The 15,688-nt window shown below is 41.7% G+C and overlaps 1 protein-coding gene across 1 annotated transcript in view; it reads right to left on the minus strand.

The window, feature by feature from the left end:
• Nucleotides 1–331: 331 nt before the first annotated feature.
• Nucleotides 332–15,688, minus strand: part of LOC142959817 (replication protein A 70 kDa DNA-binding subunit-like) — a 33,914-nt gene continuing 18,557 nt past the window's right edge. Inside the window, exons 13-17 of the mRNA XM_076101297.1 lie at nucleotides 14,030–14,159; nucleotides 7,941–8,117; nucleotides 7,667–7,774; nucleotides 7,482–7,568; nucleotides 332–1,088 (exon numbers count right to left, since the gene is read on the minus strand). Coding sequence (XP_075957412.1) covers nucleotides 987–1,088; nucleotides 7,482–7,568; nucleotides 7,667–7,774; nucleotides 7,941–8,117; nucleotides 14,030–14,159 — 604 coding nt within the window. The 3' untranslated portion in view covers nucleotides 332–986. The remainder of the gene's footprint in view (nucleotides 1,089–7,481; nucleotides 7,569–7,666; nucleotides 7,775–7,940; nucleotides 8,118–14,029; nucleotides 14,160–15,688) is intronic.

Consider the following 15,688-nt stretch of genomic DNA (forward strand, 5'->3'; position numbering starts at 1 on the left):
CTGGGTTTAACTGAGGGACAACATAACCTACTGTTATTTATCATTATATCACATTAATCAGTACTTCCAAGCTGTATATATATATATATATCAATAACTCCTGATAAACTGATTTGGATGGATTAATCAGTGCAAAATGAATTGATTGAAATCTATTGTGGCTCGTTTGTGTGCAGTTACTGAGGCTCGTAGCTGCTGGGTGGTCAGTAAATCCCTCAATGCATCATTTTCTATTCCCCACACGTGAAACACAAAAGATGTGACGTTTGTGTGACGAGGATTTGGTGAAATTGGGTTGTGATTGTGTAACAGGGATAAAGACGAACACTGATTTTATTCCGACATCCTTTTAATCACTTTTCTTATTTGGACATTTTTGGAGGTGCAGAAACAAACCAAACACTTTTTTTTTTAAATACAAAGAATAATTTGAACAAGCTGAAGACACGGTCGGTAAGAAAGTTAAAACAAATGCCAACACGTGAATCTCCCACACACACTTTGGCCACGCTTTCGTATTTAAAACGCAACAATGAAAATTAAATCAAATCTGACTCATCCATGTCTCACTCAACCAACACTGAGCATCACCACCACAGATTGGAAACAAAGATGAATCATTTGTATTAAAAAAGAAAAAAAGAAAACCGTGGGAGCGTGTACGACACATGAATTACGATAAAAATGTGTGTAGATCTCAAACACAGTTCTGTGTAATGAAATAGCGAAAGCTCGTTGTTAAAATGTCAACAAATTAAAACGGTAAAAGTCATTTCCATCATGTTCCAGTGTTTCACAAATGGCCCGCTGAAGTGAACAACTAAATATCAGTCTTTTGTTCGGCTGCCATTTAATCAGATGAGTCACTGACCGCCCCGCTGCCTCTGTCAGATATGCTCCATGTCGGAAAAAGCCGGACACCAGTCAGAGACCAGCAGAAGAAATGTTGAATCGCCAGGCAGCCGCGTGGACGGCCGGGACTATATTCAGCCGGCCAATTTGCGGATGTTACTGAGGAGCCTCCTGCTGTATTCCCTGTGGTCGAGTGGCTGGACTTCCATGACGGTTACCTTCACTCGGCTCTCATCCTGAGGAGGGGAAGGAAAATCTTCAGTTAAGTGCAGCAACATCTGATGAATAGACGTGTCAAGCCTCTATGATCAGCATCATTCAAGAGATAAATGCTGTAAGAGATAAATGCTGTAAGAGAAAGCACTGAAACCAACAGGTCTCTGTTTGAGTGGTCTGTGTCAGCGGTGTAAATCACTACTGACACGGTGGAGTACTGAACGGTCCATCTGCTCTTGGCTTTCTGTAAATCAGTGGTCCCACATTTTTTACGGCACACCTTCGTAGGAATTTCATAGGCAACATCTGCATCAGCATTTCTTTGAGCTGTTGTAATATGGACAAATCTTTATACCGCTTGCTCGGACGGTCACTATTTTTGACTGCACACCTGGAAAACTGACGATACGATGATTTTGTTATGCATCGCTTAGTTCTTCTGTTTTGAAATGTTTGTGAATGCAAAAGAATTTAGTTAATGGAAGACTTTTTATGTGGTGAAACTTAAGATTCGCACAGTAAGCAAATAATGAAATAAATAAATCTTGCAGCGTCCTTCGCTTGTCACCAAGGCCCCCCACTGTGGGAACCACTGCTGGAGACGACAGATGCCTCTGTAGATACAAATGATGAATTCAAGGATTTCTCAACATACTTGGGTCTATATATCGGCCTCTAACTCGACAACCTTGAAAACCTCTGTGGTGACTGCAATCTGTGAGGGAACAGTGTGTAAGAGGTGGAATGTACCACTTTAAAAGTCCACAAAAGCAGCATGTTGGAAGTTTTTAATCTTTAATTAAAAAAAATAAAAGGTATGCTCTAATTTAACTTGTTTAGTAGGAGTCCACATCTAATACCACATGAGAATCAGTTATTATAACGTACTGTATGTAGGAACAGCCACCATCAGCAGGATGTAATTCACATCACATAAAGCAGCGGTTTCTCACTAAGAGAGCCAAAAGATCATTTCCATTACAAACTCACTCGATAAATCATTAATCAATTCAGCCAGCATAGCCAGCATCACGGACTTAACTTTTGCCCATTATCTTATATGTGGTTTAACACCTCTATTAGTATTTTCAATTTGCATCTACCCGAGGATAGCAGGAAAATTAAACAATACGGGGGGCTGTCGAGACAAAGGTTCCACTTGACGAAAGGTGACAACATATTTAAAAATAATGGTCTTACAAAGGAGGGGAAACTGTGAACGACGGCTCGTTAATTTAATGCTTGGAAAGTAATATTCCAATCACATCTGGAGAAAACAATTACCCAGGGGCCTAACATTCAACCCCTACCCGCCGACTCAATTTCAGACCGTGGGGTTTTTCCTCGAAGAATACACACACACACACACACACACACACACACACACACACACACACACACACACACACACACACACACACACACACACACACACACACACACACACACACACACACACACACACACACACACACACACACACACACACACACACACACACACACACACACACACACACACACACACACACACACACGGCTCACACAGAATCAGTGAGATACTGAACAAGGAAATGACATGAAATTTAAGAATACAATAAACCGATGTGAATGAGAATCATATCAAATCTATAAACATACCTTCAGCTTCTTCAGATGTCGGCATGCTATCACACTAACCTAAGTTAACATTTTACCTGTTAAACACCAGAATCTTAGCATTGTCATTGTTAGCATGTAGCTCAAAGCACCGCTGTATAGGCACAGCCTCAAACAGCTGCTGACGTAGCTGTAGACTCTGTCTTATTGTATCCTGTATATTTCACGGTTACATCATTTTCTATTTATCTCATCAACTTTAAAAGCTGGCTCCATCGCTAGATGTGACATAAACAATAACATACAGAAACAGCACAGATTACAATAAAGCAGCCCGATTTTATTTTAAAACAGTGGCATGAACTATCTTCTGTCAAGTTGAATTAACGTTTCTTTCTTAATAAAAACACAATGAGCGTCATCAAAAGTATACTGAAAGGCTGCTGTATCGTTAAGTGTCTTTGATAATTGTCTCATCCACCCAGTCATGAATGCTCATTGTCAGATACGAGTTATAGAAGAAAGTAACGGAACCAATTATGTAAATGTTCACATTCAGAAAGGCTTTGAGCGGCCGCCTCGAGGAATATTTCTGTGCATCATTTACACACTGGTGGCTTTCACCTTCAGCCATATAAGAATCTTCTCAACCCCCTTTGCACGCGCACAAGGACGACGAAAAGACCCGAATGTGATGTTGACAAGGATTACCACGAGTGTGGTTTGTTGATGTAAAGTGAGTGTGAGTGTGTCTCTCAATGGCCTGCCTCTGACACTAATTTATTCATTGAGACTAAAGCCATTTATTCACTTCAGACACATTCTCACGCACACGCACACAAACCGTATACGTCTACATACATTATTAATACAGTATATTCAAAACGAACAACCATCCGGCTTGGAATGGACTCAAACACTCACCAGGACTCAATATATTGCATCTAGTTATTAGTTGGAAATCAGATACACTTTCCCAAATTCTAAGTGCATTAATCATCTTTGGTAGCCTTTTAAACAAATGCAGAGAAGATGTTTATGGGGAAAATGCAGTCATCTGAGCTCAGTAAATCCAATTCTTCAGGCCAAATCTGATCATTACCATCATCTGAATCCCATTAACTCCGCTAGGAGATGAGATGGGCCTCTACTACACTGAAGTGCTGATTCTCTGCCCACTCTCGGGCCTCTGTGGGGCTCCACCTTAATGAAACATGACAGTCAAAACGGAATTATATTTAAATACTATATTGCATTTTTTTGTATATTGGTTTAGACTCTAATCTACCTCCTAAACGTTATTTGTGTGTTTATCAGTTTTAGGTTTATACCAGATGTTGTCATTAAAGTTAAGCAGCTGTTTCTTCATCATAAACTATCAAGGTGGAAAATGACTGGTGATTAGCAGTGGTGAGTGTACCGTGTGCTTTCAGAGATCACTCCATGTGTCGATCATGCAACAGCAACTATCAAAAACATATTCCGTCTAAAACAGAAGGATGGAGCTGCTGCCTAAACATAAAAAAACAATCACTTCCTGTGTGGAACATCAAACGCTCCAATCTTCAAAGCTCCGGACTCACGCGGACTACAACAGCGATAAGGGGCCCGTATGCTTCAACAGAAGTGCTTGTTGGATGGCCGAACAGCGTCTGAAATCCTCTCACCGCACACCTTTCTGACGCCTGACTTGGAGGGGGGGGGGGGGCTGCTTCCAACATTTTTGGTATCTTTTCAAAACAGACAATATGACAATCAAGTCCACTTCACGCAGGGTTGGACAGGAGTGAGAAAAGCAGGCAGGGAACCTGAACTTCTCCCTTTAGCTCTCTATTTCCACCCTTTCATTTGAACAGCTGAGTGCAACAACATGAATGTTTTCTTCTTCAGGAAGCTGAAGGTGCCGACCTTTATATCTTCTGTTTTGATTTTTTTACTTATTGCCTGTGCCCAACACCTCCAGATAGTCATTAGTTCAAGTCTTGTATTATCACCAACTGTGTAACATGAAGCTATAGGCTTGTGCGGTTTAATTTGATAGCTGATGGCTCAAAACTTAAGGTGCATTGTGCTTGTTAAGTAGATTGGTAGTTTATCATCTCTGCCCGGAAATAATTCAAACTTGAGTTTCTATGCAAGGGAACAAACTTTCTCTTTGTCCTTGTTATGAAAAATGACAAAGCACACATTTTGTTACTTCATTAATCTTGTTAAGCTCCGACATGTCATTACATTGTTCTATTTTTATGAAGACACTGTGGTAGACGTCTGATCTTTTTTGTCTGGCGTTACACTCAAAAGTCTACGGGAAAGAACTGAAGATCAGGTAGACAGACGCACTGAACCAGCGGATCACATACTCTTTCGGTGCTCGTCTTTTTCAATCAGAAGTTTTGAAACAAAAACATAAACTTTGACTAACACCCACTGAAAATAAAACCTGAATCTATTGATAAGCCCCGTGTAGGACATGGATCTGCTCAAACCTCATTATCTTTGTGGCATACTGAAATGATCAATTTTGATGTTGTTCCTTTTGGGCTTTAGATCAAGACTACGACAATAAATCAAAAAGGTGCAGGAAACTAACATATTTGAATTTGTACCTGTATAGTGTTGCTGTTATTGGCATCAGTTCCTAAAAATGTCACCAACAGCTGTTCAGCACTTGTCTGGTGTTTGGCACACTTCTGCTCCTCACCTTTGATGTGGAATTAGCAGCTTCATCGTTTAGAGCAGCATCATCAATTACACAACCAAAACACATTTTCATGATTATAGCTGTAGATATTTTTGGAGGGGGAGGTGTAGCATTAACTTTTTCCTAAATAATGCATCGGCCTCACTTTCTCTGGTTCAAATACTGGCATGCTCTGCAAAATACAGACTTTAGTGACATGTGCTTGTTGTGCAATTCATTAAAAAAGGCACAGAGTGTAGGATTGCTGGTGATCCCATTGCAGAAATGAAATATGATATTCATAAAAAATGTATTAATTGGTGTATAATATCCTGAAACGAAGAACCGTTGTTTTGGGAGAGGATCCCCTTCACGCGGTCGGCTGTGTTGCACCGCCATGTTTCTACGGTAGCCCAGAACGGACAAAACCAAACACTGGCTCTGGGTAGGAATGAGCGGAGTATTCACAATTCTTCAACTACACCGCTACATGCCACCAAATCCTACGCACTGTGCCTTTAATGAGTTATGTTTAAGTGATTCTCACTTGAAAATAAATGCATTTTCATTTCTTTTTTTTTTCACCTCTGGATTCGTATTTCTACGTGCAGAAATCCACAGAGATTCGTGATGCTCAGAGGATGATTTACAGAGAACATCCGGACTTGTATCCTACGACTCTTCCTGTAATGCAGCCATGAAGACAAACTGTATTTTGAGCTCCACCACTAATCATCGGTATGTTAGTGCATGTCATGACCAACACTTCTTTATTGTGGTCGGTAATGAAAATCGCAGCCTCTAGCATCTGCTGAGGCTTCAGGCTCATTCTTGTTCAATAGTGAGTAGCAGTGGTGCGCTGACATTTACTGCAAACAGACGGTCAAGACCATTTCATTTTGTGAGTGAGCATTCCTCTTCAATGTCAATACTTTCCGTAGACTTTGTGTAACTTCTCCTCAAAAAGGCTTCTACATCATTTTCCGGACTATAAAGAACGATTTTTTTTCTTTGCATAGCGTTCCTTGGAGGTTTTCTTGGGGTCGGGACACAGACCGTTCAGAGCTCATCCTACATTTCAATCATTCCACTGACTCTCGGCATGTGCCGCCAGTATCAAATTAGCCACTGAATAATTAAGCTAATTAGGCTTAGACAGACAATAGCTAAATGCTAATTAGTGCCTAATTAAGAGAAATGAATCCACAGCTGTATTTGTTTTCGGTTGCCCAAAATGCACTGGTGGATACATAACAACTCCCTTGTCACTATGACACTAATTGAAATGGTTTTGGATTCATGTTGTGTGACTGACGGTGCGTTATGATTGTGTTGCATTGTGCGCATCTTGTTTAGTGGCTTTAAAATGCTCAGGACGGCAGTTCAGCCGAAGATAATAACAGACGACGAGTCTGGTTGTTACAAATTCATGGTTGGCAGGCAGGCGGCCTATTAAATAAAACACCACACGTCAATGTATCATGCTCAAGATGAGGGGATGCGTCGTATAAAACAATAAATGTTCACTTTTTCTTTGTTGTACTGACTGAGGATTTCACCAAGCAAGCTCCTTGTACCCCTTTATGCGATTCATTATTTGGAGAGAATCCCTCCCACCTCTGCCTGCAACCGCTGCTGATCCATAAAAACTTTCAAAATACTAAATCAGCAAAAACCACAAGCTTTGCCTCCTCATCATGTTGTAACCAAAGTCCATCAGTCACCAAAAAAAAACTTCAGGAACTTCTACTTTTTCAGCCAATAATAAGCTTGTACGTTTGACAAATATTAAGTGCTGCAATTTCCAATTACAATTTCATAACTAAAATAAGGCAACTGTGTTATAAAAAGGAACTGCTGTAACACACACACACACACACTTACTGCAGCTGGTCGCAACGTTTTGGTTTGATTGTGAAATTGACCCTAAATAAGAGCATCTACTGTTTTTAGTCCTTTTTCCCAGAACTACTAGGGTCAAGTACTCCCGCATGTAGAGATCATTAAAACATTTCTCCCAGCTTGCAGGACAATGACGAGCACCACTGTCCGTCATTATATTCTGCTCTTTCATTCCTGGGAAACTAAATTGCATTGCATCAAATTCTATTGTGCTCGTGTTTAAGGCAACTTACGTTGTACGTCTCCAGCTTGACTCGGTTCCTGAAGATGTGAGTTGTGAAGTTGGTTTTCTGAAAGACTTCATCGAATGCAGTTTCGTCCTTACGAGCACAAACACAACAATGTAAATACAGAGTCAGGGCAAATGGTTTACAGGAAACAGTGTGTGGTAGCATATCCTTGTGTGTGTGCGTCTCACTGTGTCTCTGAGCTGTCCCAGTGTTTCTGCACTGTGACCTAACAGGACCTCAGCTGTCTCCTGGAAGCATGTCACCCACTGGTTATCCCCGAAGTCTGCCAAGTTGGCCTGAGAGTCAGACAGAGAGAGAGAGATGATGAAAGGGCGAGAGATTATTCATGTGTGGGCGTTTGAGTGTGTACGTGTGATCACATAAGTTACAATCTTCCTCAAAGTCAGCGGCACAGCATGTGTGACAAAACAAGCGTAAACGATGTGCACTTTATGCACTTACAGAAAGTAGGAGTCTGTATTTGAAGTTGGGGAACTCTCGGTTACACTTTTCGCAGCGGTACAGTCCGTTCTGTTGGTCGACGACCTTCTTGTTGCAGTCTGCAGATGGACAGGCCTGGTACAGACAATTCTCCTTACGAATGTACAGCAGTGTCGCCAAACAGCTGAAATAGTCCGCCTGAGAGGAGAGAAAAAAAAATAATAAATCTAATTATGGGAATTAGATCGAGATCAATACAAAAAAAAACAAAAAACAACAACTACCAAATCACATCAAACTGCTGCAATTTCAACGTCTAAGACGCTGCAGTAAATTTGCAGGCGCTGCCCCTTTAGACAATATTGTGCAGAGGAGAAATCTAACCTGCAAATCAAGTCTTATAATGAAAACAATCTACCAAAGCAGACCTTAAACATTAATTACAATTATTTAAACTTCATTATAGAAAATGTTTGTGCTGCAATATTATGCATTGTATTGTATGTTATTCTACACTTTGGAGAATCTGAAGGTAGAGGTCTGGTCAAATGACGTGCCTTCACCAAATCCTGAGCAGACATATTTTAAGAGCATTGCATTAAATGCAACAGTGAAATTTGTCCTGCTGGAGCAGGGAGAAAAGACAACGTAGCAGCATGATTCACCAGCTAATTAACATTGACCTTCAAAAGCATAATTCAAGTCACAAAAAATGTGGTAAATTGACAAAACACAGGATGACTGCGGCGGGAAGGAAGTGATGATAAAGGACGAATTAGGGTACCATTGTTATGGATCATTTAGTTTCCCTGTTTAACTGTCAGCCTTTCAATGTGTTGCCGGTTGCTCGTAGTACTGGCAGATGTTAAAAACAGAAGATGACTGTAGCAGCGCTTGTGACTGCCTTATAGCTTCGGTTCATTAAAATGTCAGTACATACCCATCTGATTCATTTTTTTCTGAGTTTTAGACTCGAGTGAAACTGTGTTATGAAGACATTTTCACTTCCATTGTCAATGTGGAAAAAAACCCCAAAAAAAACAATTGCATGGAGAATTCAAGCCTAAACCGCTTGACAGACAAACAGCTTCTTCTTTCCGGCTGTGTTTGAGAGGCCACATGAGTAATATGCCACATGCCCCTATGACTAATCCGCATGAGCAATCGCAACACATAATTGTCATCATCAAGTCCCGTTATGTTTACATAAAATTAATTTGTCATTTTTCGTTGAGCACTTCTACCTGGCACATCTTTAAAAACTATTTAAAAAACTAATTACAGAATTGGTCGGTACTGGTTGAGGTACCATCTTCGAACCCACACATTAAAAAGGATTCAAACAGGTGTGATTTGACAGACTTTTAAAATCCATGTTTTTGTATGCCAGGAGAACAAGTCCGAGCGTTGCAAAAGATGTCGCTAAGCTTTTCAAAAGCACAAATCTTTAAAAAAAAAAAGAAGCTGTCCAATGAATGGACAGGAACCAGAGACCCCATCAAAGCGGTTGTTATGTAGGAGGCTGCATCTTGCTCAATGAACAAGACGCCAGGTGGCTCAGGCTGCAAGAACACAACGAGGTTTCACTCGTTCACAGTACAAGAGGTAAAAATCACATGACAGTGGTTGGGTCCGATGATACATTTCAGCACACGCAAAGCTTCAAACTCCTTTCTGCTGGGGCACAACAGCAGATTAGAAGGTAGCTCTCCTGCCCACTGTGACACATTTCCAGTGGGTGAAGAAACATCAGCAAAAAAACAAAAAACTGTCAACTGAAAAAAACAACTTTGTCTGGTCTGATGAATTCCAGTTCCAACAAGTTCACTCAACCACATGAGGCGATGCATGGCATGCATGGTAATAACTGTACAGGCCATGTTCATTCATTATGACCATCATGTAGCTTCAGTTCGACGGGTGAAGAACACAATGCTGCCATCGGTACGTAAAGTGTGCCGGAATGGTTCCTGACACTCAAGTCAAACACAGCGCAACATTAGAGAGAAACGTGAACTCAAACCTCCGCTCAACAAAAATGGTACGAGTATTCTTTTGTCATTTTCTTGTATGATCACTATTGGTATTTTTATATCTTAAATTTGCAGCACACAGCAAATGAAACCAAAGCCCATCAAACTGAAGAGGAAGAGACGAGGAAGAGCAAAAGTGCTGCTTCTAGTGCAGGCAGGACATCCTTCAACAGTTTTAATAATGTGAATAAATAAGCTGCTTAGGGTGAAAAGAGAAACATTAAAAAAAAAAATAAAAATAAAAATTGGTATCATCAGTAAAACTGTTGCCAACAAGTCAGTCCAGCTGGTAGATGCACGCTGTTTACACATCTCTATTTGACTTCCAAACAATCTTGGAACGGTTTAAAAAGAGAGCAGAGGGAGTTTGAGAGTTCCATGCATAATAGATGCAAGATGAGACGAATCCCTTTCTCCCTCTCGAACACATAAATTGTGCTAATGCACGCACACACAAACACACATGAACAAACCAGCACACAGACGCATGCATTGCAAGGTTATATGCAAAGGCCAAAACGTACACATTTGCAATACAGATACAATGGGCTAAACTTCTTTCAGTTAGGAATTTAAATTAAAGTGCAAACAGTCAAACAGAATCAAATTAAAACGCAGCGATGTTGCGGTAATTCAAACAGATATTAGCACTTAAAGCGGCAGAACTCACACTGTAAAAACCAACAGCTAAAAAGGAAAGAAATGCTAAATCGGGGGGGGGGGGGGGGGGGGGGGATGCTGTTCTCTCATCCTGTGGAGAAGCACAGCATTCAATTACCATAAATATAAATAAGAAGAATGCACACAGCAGTTGAACTGTGTCTCATTGGGAAGAGGCGCGCACATGTAGACGCCTGCATGCACACACACTCATACGGATACAAACAAGCACAACGCTGTAAAATACGATATACATGTAAGAAACCACAGAAAAAGAAAAAATCCCTTTTCCAAGCTTCACCAGAGGGTATTTCTTTGTACCAGGAGAGCAGGCCTTGAACAAGACGTTGGAATCACAGCCAGCATTTAAAATGCATTCTAAAACAACAACTACAAGCGAGCGCCGGGCCAGACTCTTTACTAATGTTGGCCTAAATGAGTCTATCAAAGACTCTCTAGGACACTGGCCAACTTCACACACACACACACACACACACACACACACAAACTGACTGAGCAACGCTGCCACCGTTATACAACCCACACTTTCTGTAAAGTGTTCAGCAGGAGCTTCGAATGTGAAAAGGCCATTGTGTTCTCTGCATCCCGCGTGAGATGATTGATGTTGTCCTGTGTCCCCACGACCTCTGCAGATACTGTCAGTCAGACTTAGAGCTCGCCGACACTTCCTTCCCGCTAGCTAACTTTGACTCACATCCTCATAATCTGTCCACGCATCCATCTACCCAGTGCCCGTGCCACACAGCGAGAACCCCCGGAAACACTTGGTAAGAAGCTTCTTTTAATTAGGAGAATTTCTCCCGTGAGCAACAGCCATCACCCCCTCAATCCCCGACAACACTCCACTCCCATGTTTCCGCCCGCGTGCCTGCCTCATCACATTTTGCCGACTTGGGCAGATTGGAGACGCTCGGAGGCTGAAGAGGTGGGAAAGCGATGGGCGGGGAAGGTGGTAGGAGGGTGGACGTGGCAGGAAGAACAGAACAGAACTGGACACTTTCTTTGGGGGCTTGTTGAAGGCTCGTGATGTTGGCAGATGCTACAGAGAACGTGAGGATAGAGGTCAGCAGGATCTGGACCGCAGCGCTTCCATCACAAGTAGACCACTCAAAATGAATCCCCCTTCATTTGTCATCTCTCCCTTTCTTCTTCTTCTGTGTCTCTTTCGTCTCCCTCTGTATTCCGGTGTGTACACAGAAGCCTGAGGGCGAAGTCTTAACCCTTAAGCACACCGAGGAGAACCTAGAAGAGCAGCATGACTAACGCTGCACACAGAGAACGCTCACAGACAAAAACACTAAAATATGTGCAAGACTTACCTAAAGATTCATACACATGCACACATAAACACACACACACAAACCTAACAGTCTGAAAATAGTTTTCATTCTTATCACACCACTGTGTCACCTTCTGGCACCTAAATGCAATTAAATTTTGTATGTGGAAGGGCAACCAAGTGAAAATCTACTTCACATAATTGACGTGGCTGCACGTGCCAACTTTAATGCTCGTCCCAAAACCCCGACACACACACACACACACACACACACACACACTAATTAGAAATGGCTTGTACACACACACACACACACACGTAGAGGCAAACAGGTAGAATGTCAAATTAGATTCCTTCAAAGTATAAGCTAATGATTTGGATTCCATTATTATTATCGAAGCAGCAGCCTGAGTGTGTGACAGACAACCTCTTCCTTAAAGCCGTTCAGTTACAGGAACGGTCGGGGTGCACAGGGCAGGGAGAGAAAAGAAGACGAGACAAAGAGAATAAGTGAAGGTAAAAAAAATAATCTGTGCTTTAATTGTTAACACATTCTCATTTTTAAATCTGCCAGTTAACCATTCCTGTGTATCCGTTCTAAATAATCCTCGACATTTCTCTTTCTTGCCACACTCTTCACTCTGTTTTAATTCTTTTTTTCTTCCTGTGGCCTTGTTCTCTTCCATCCATGCAGTTTAAGTGCCTTGATTTTCTTCCAATCTCCCACATTCTCAGTCTGCACTACTTCCCTTCTGGTAATGTTATGCCCTATAGGCTTCCTCAACTCCAACACATAATTAGAAATTTTCATCAGAAACGACATTGATCTTGAAGCTACCCGTAAGTGGCTTCCAATTTAACATGAGGGATGAGGGAGACTAGTCGGAGATAAACCTAATTAATTAGATGGAAAGTGTACGAGTGGCACACACCACCTCCATTCACTCTTTTAGTTGAAAGCGTTGCATTATTCTGTGCCTTGACACTTCTTAAAATGGCACACGGTTCAATTTGAGACTTCTCACACGCTCCAACAGCATGTGGCAGTTCAACCATTCCTGCGAATATGTGAGCATCACTATCTCTCTCCCACAGCTAAAACAAGGGAACCATGACTCTAATCCATGAAGTCAAAGAAAGGCACAGCCTGAAACAGCTCTATTTACAATGAATGGAAGACTGGCTGTGGATTTATGTTTGACTAAACGCTTACATTCAAACGAGACGGACAAATGTCTGTTCACACAAAATCTTCTCTGGTTTTAAAGAAGAGGCCATCAACGTAATCTCTGTATGGCTAAACAAAGACCGTTAAACTGTTAAGTGTTATGAGCCCGTATAATGTTCGCCTGATGTCCATATGTGTGATTTCCTACACTTCTTGGAGATGCTTCGAGATAAATTCCGCTGTGGGTTGTACTGTATGTGCGGCTAGAGAAAGCTTAAGCCATAGTAAGAGCATGCAAGTGAAATATATCAAGAAAATGCCAGAGTCACACTGTTGTCGTAAGTCCGTCAACATGATGGATTTGTTCCTGTGTTACTGCAAAACGTTGGATTTAAACAGCAACGCTCTAACTCTTTGATTCCCAAAACCCCGTGTTTACTGAACGATGTTCTGCTATCAAACTCTGTTGTGCTGTAGCTATGCTGATGTTACGTCACCTGTAGTTGCTTTTTTTTCTCCATTTGTCTTCAAACAGTAGCCAGCTGCCCAAGTGAAAGAAGGATTTTCTGACTCGCATATCAATCTGCTTCCAGGCAAATTATTTCATGAAGAGCCGACTCAGAGATCCAAATAATACTGCAATGCAAATGATCTACTGTAGATCTCCTGTTCTCTTAAGTCATATAAAGCCATATAAAATAAAGTGAAATAGTTAGTGTAGAGGAATCAGTGAGAGTCGTGCAGACTTTAACACAGAATATTCCACCTGAGGCCAAACAAAAGTATGTACGCACTGCTATGTGCCGTGTATGTACGCACTGCTATGTGCCGTGTATGCACGCACTGCTATGTGCCGTGTATGCACGCACTGCTATGTGCCGTGTATGCACGCACTGCTATGTGCCGTGTATGCACGCACTGCTATGTGCCGTGTATGTACGCACTGCACCTTCTCTCCGTGTCCCAGCTGTTCATTCTTGACGTCGCTCAGCGTTTTCCAGTTCGTCCTTGCTCCGCTGCCCACTGACCTCGGCTCTGTCAGGGATTGGCCGTCGATGGCGTATCCTCCCTGGTCGTACCTATAGTGTGGACATTAAAAACACACAGAACATATTTGCAAATAAATGTACGCGCAAACGGTCTTGCACACCATACACACATTAGTGTGACATATGACATGGATTATTAAGAGTGTAGGGAGACAAAGAAAAAAGAAAAGGAGGGTTTGTTGAATCAAATGAAAAAACGGAGCATGCTTGAGAATGCGATCCCTGGATACTGAGGTGATTAAAGTACACAAGACACCATCAACTGTCTGTGAACATGTCCTTCTCTTTGCGAAAAAGAGGGTGTGTTTGTTCATGTGTATCAAGGTGTGTTACATTCACAATTCTGCTGTTAGATTCTGCAATGCATCTGCTATTATCTCAAAGAAACCGCCTTCAGCAATGACAGAATTACTCCCTTAATCCCTCAACTGATTTACAGCCACTGCATCTGTACCCCGCTATCTCTTTTATCAGACACAGGGCTGTCTATCGTGGACAAATGCAGTCATACTTCAAATCAGCTCCTTACATTTACATAATTGTTTGTCCATAAACACCGTTTCTTTGCTGAGGCAAAGAGAAAAACAACGCTTGCCCGTCTTTCTTTTTGTGTACCCACTCCATCTATTCATTTATCATTTTAATATTCCCTTTAAAATCGTAATGCATCAGTGTGACCCCTGCTCTGTATTCTAGCCGAGCAGAGCAATCTAATCAAGGAATTATCCAAATTCATCAGTTTCCTTCAATCATGCAAGCAGGCCCGGTCAAAGCAATCCACCACAAAGCACATCGCCACAGGACCGAGAGTCAGACGGACACTCTTTGTCTTGTGAAGTGCAGACCTACATGTTAAAAAGGAGGGTTTGCCCTTAAATTACATTCATTGTCATTAAGTCACCGCTGTAAACTGGAGAGAGGACCAAACGGCAACTGAGATGAGGGGGAAAAGTCAGGGATTAGAGAAGAATGGAAAGAGGAAGGAGGGGCACTTGTTTTTTTTCTTTAATGTCAGGATGCGACGGTGTATTGACCAGAGACTAATAAGATCACGATTAAAGCTGGAGCAGTGGAGCCTGTCCCTCCCCCCCCTCTCTAACACATACAACAGCAATAACTAATGCAACACACACATAAAAATGGCTATTATTCATGGAGCAGCAAGCCAAATATTCATAAACCGAACATTAACGACTGAAGGTGTCAACAAATTAAAGCCCACAGGTGCCAACAAACCCAAACCTAGATTTACTGTATTTGCACGTTGAAGCTGTTTGATGCACTTTTCTGCCCAAGAATAGCTTTCAATGTAACAACCAAGCAGTCACACACAAGAAAGGCATTTATATTTCAGCGGTGGCCAGACTTGGGAACAGCCTTAATGAGTGAATGAGTCATAATTTAAAATCCCTCCACAGGAACTGCTAATAAGAATCCAGTTTGATGCGGCTCACCGTGTCCCATCTTTCTCTGCACGTTCAGCAGCAGTTCAGAGCTGGAATCCAGAAATATCTGTGTTCTGCTTTTCTGTTATTCCCTCCATCCATCCATCCATCCCG

The sequence above is a fragment of the Anarhichas minor genome, unplaced genomic scaffold, assembly GCF_050575085.1.
Source record: "Anarhichas minor isolate MPS153535 unplaced genomic scaffold, ASM5057508v1 ptg000027l, whole genome shotgun sequence".
Taxonomy (NCBI): domain Eukaryota; kingdom Metazoa; phylum Chordata; class Actinopteri; order Perciformes; family Anarhichadidae; genus Anarhichas; species Anarhichas minor.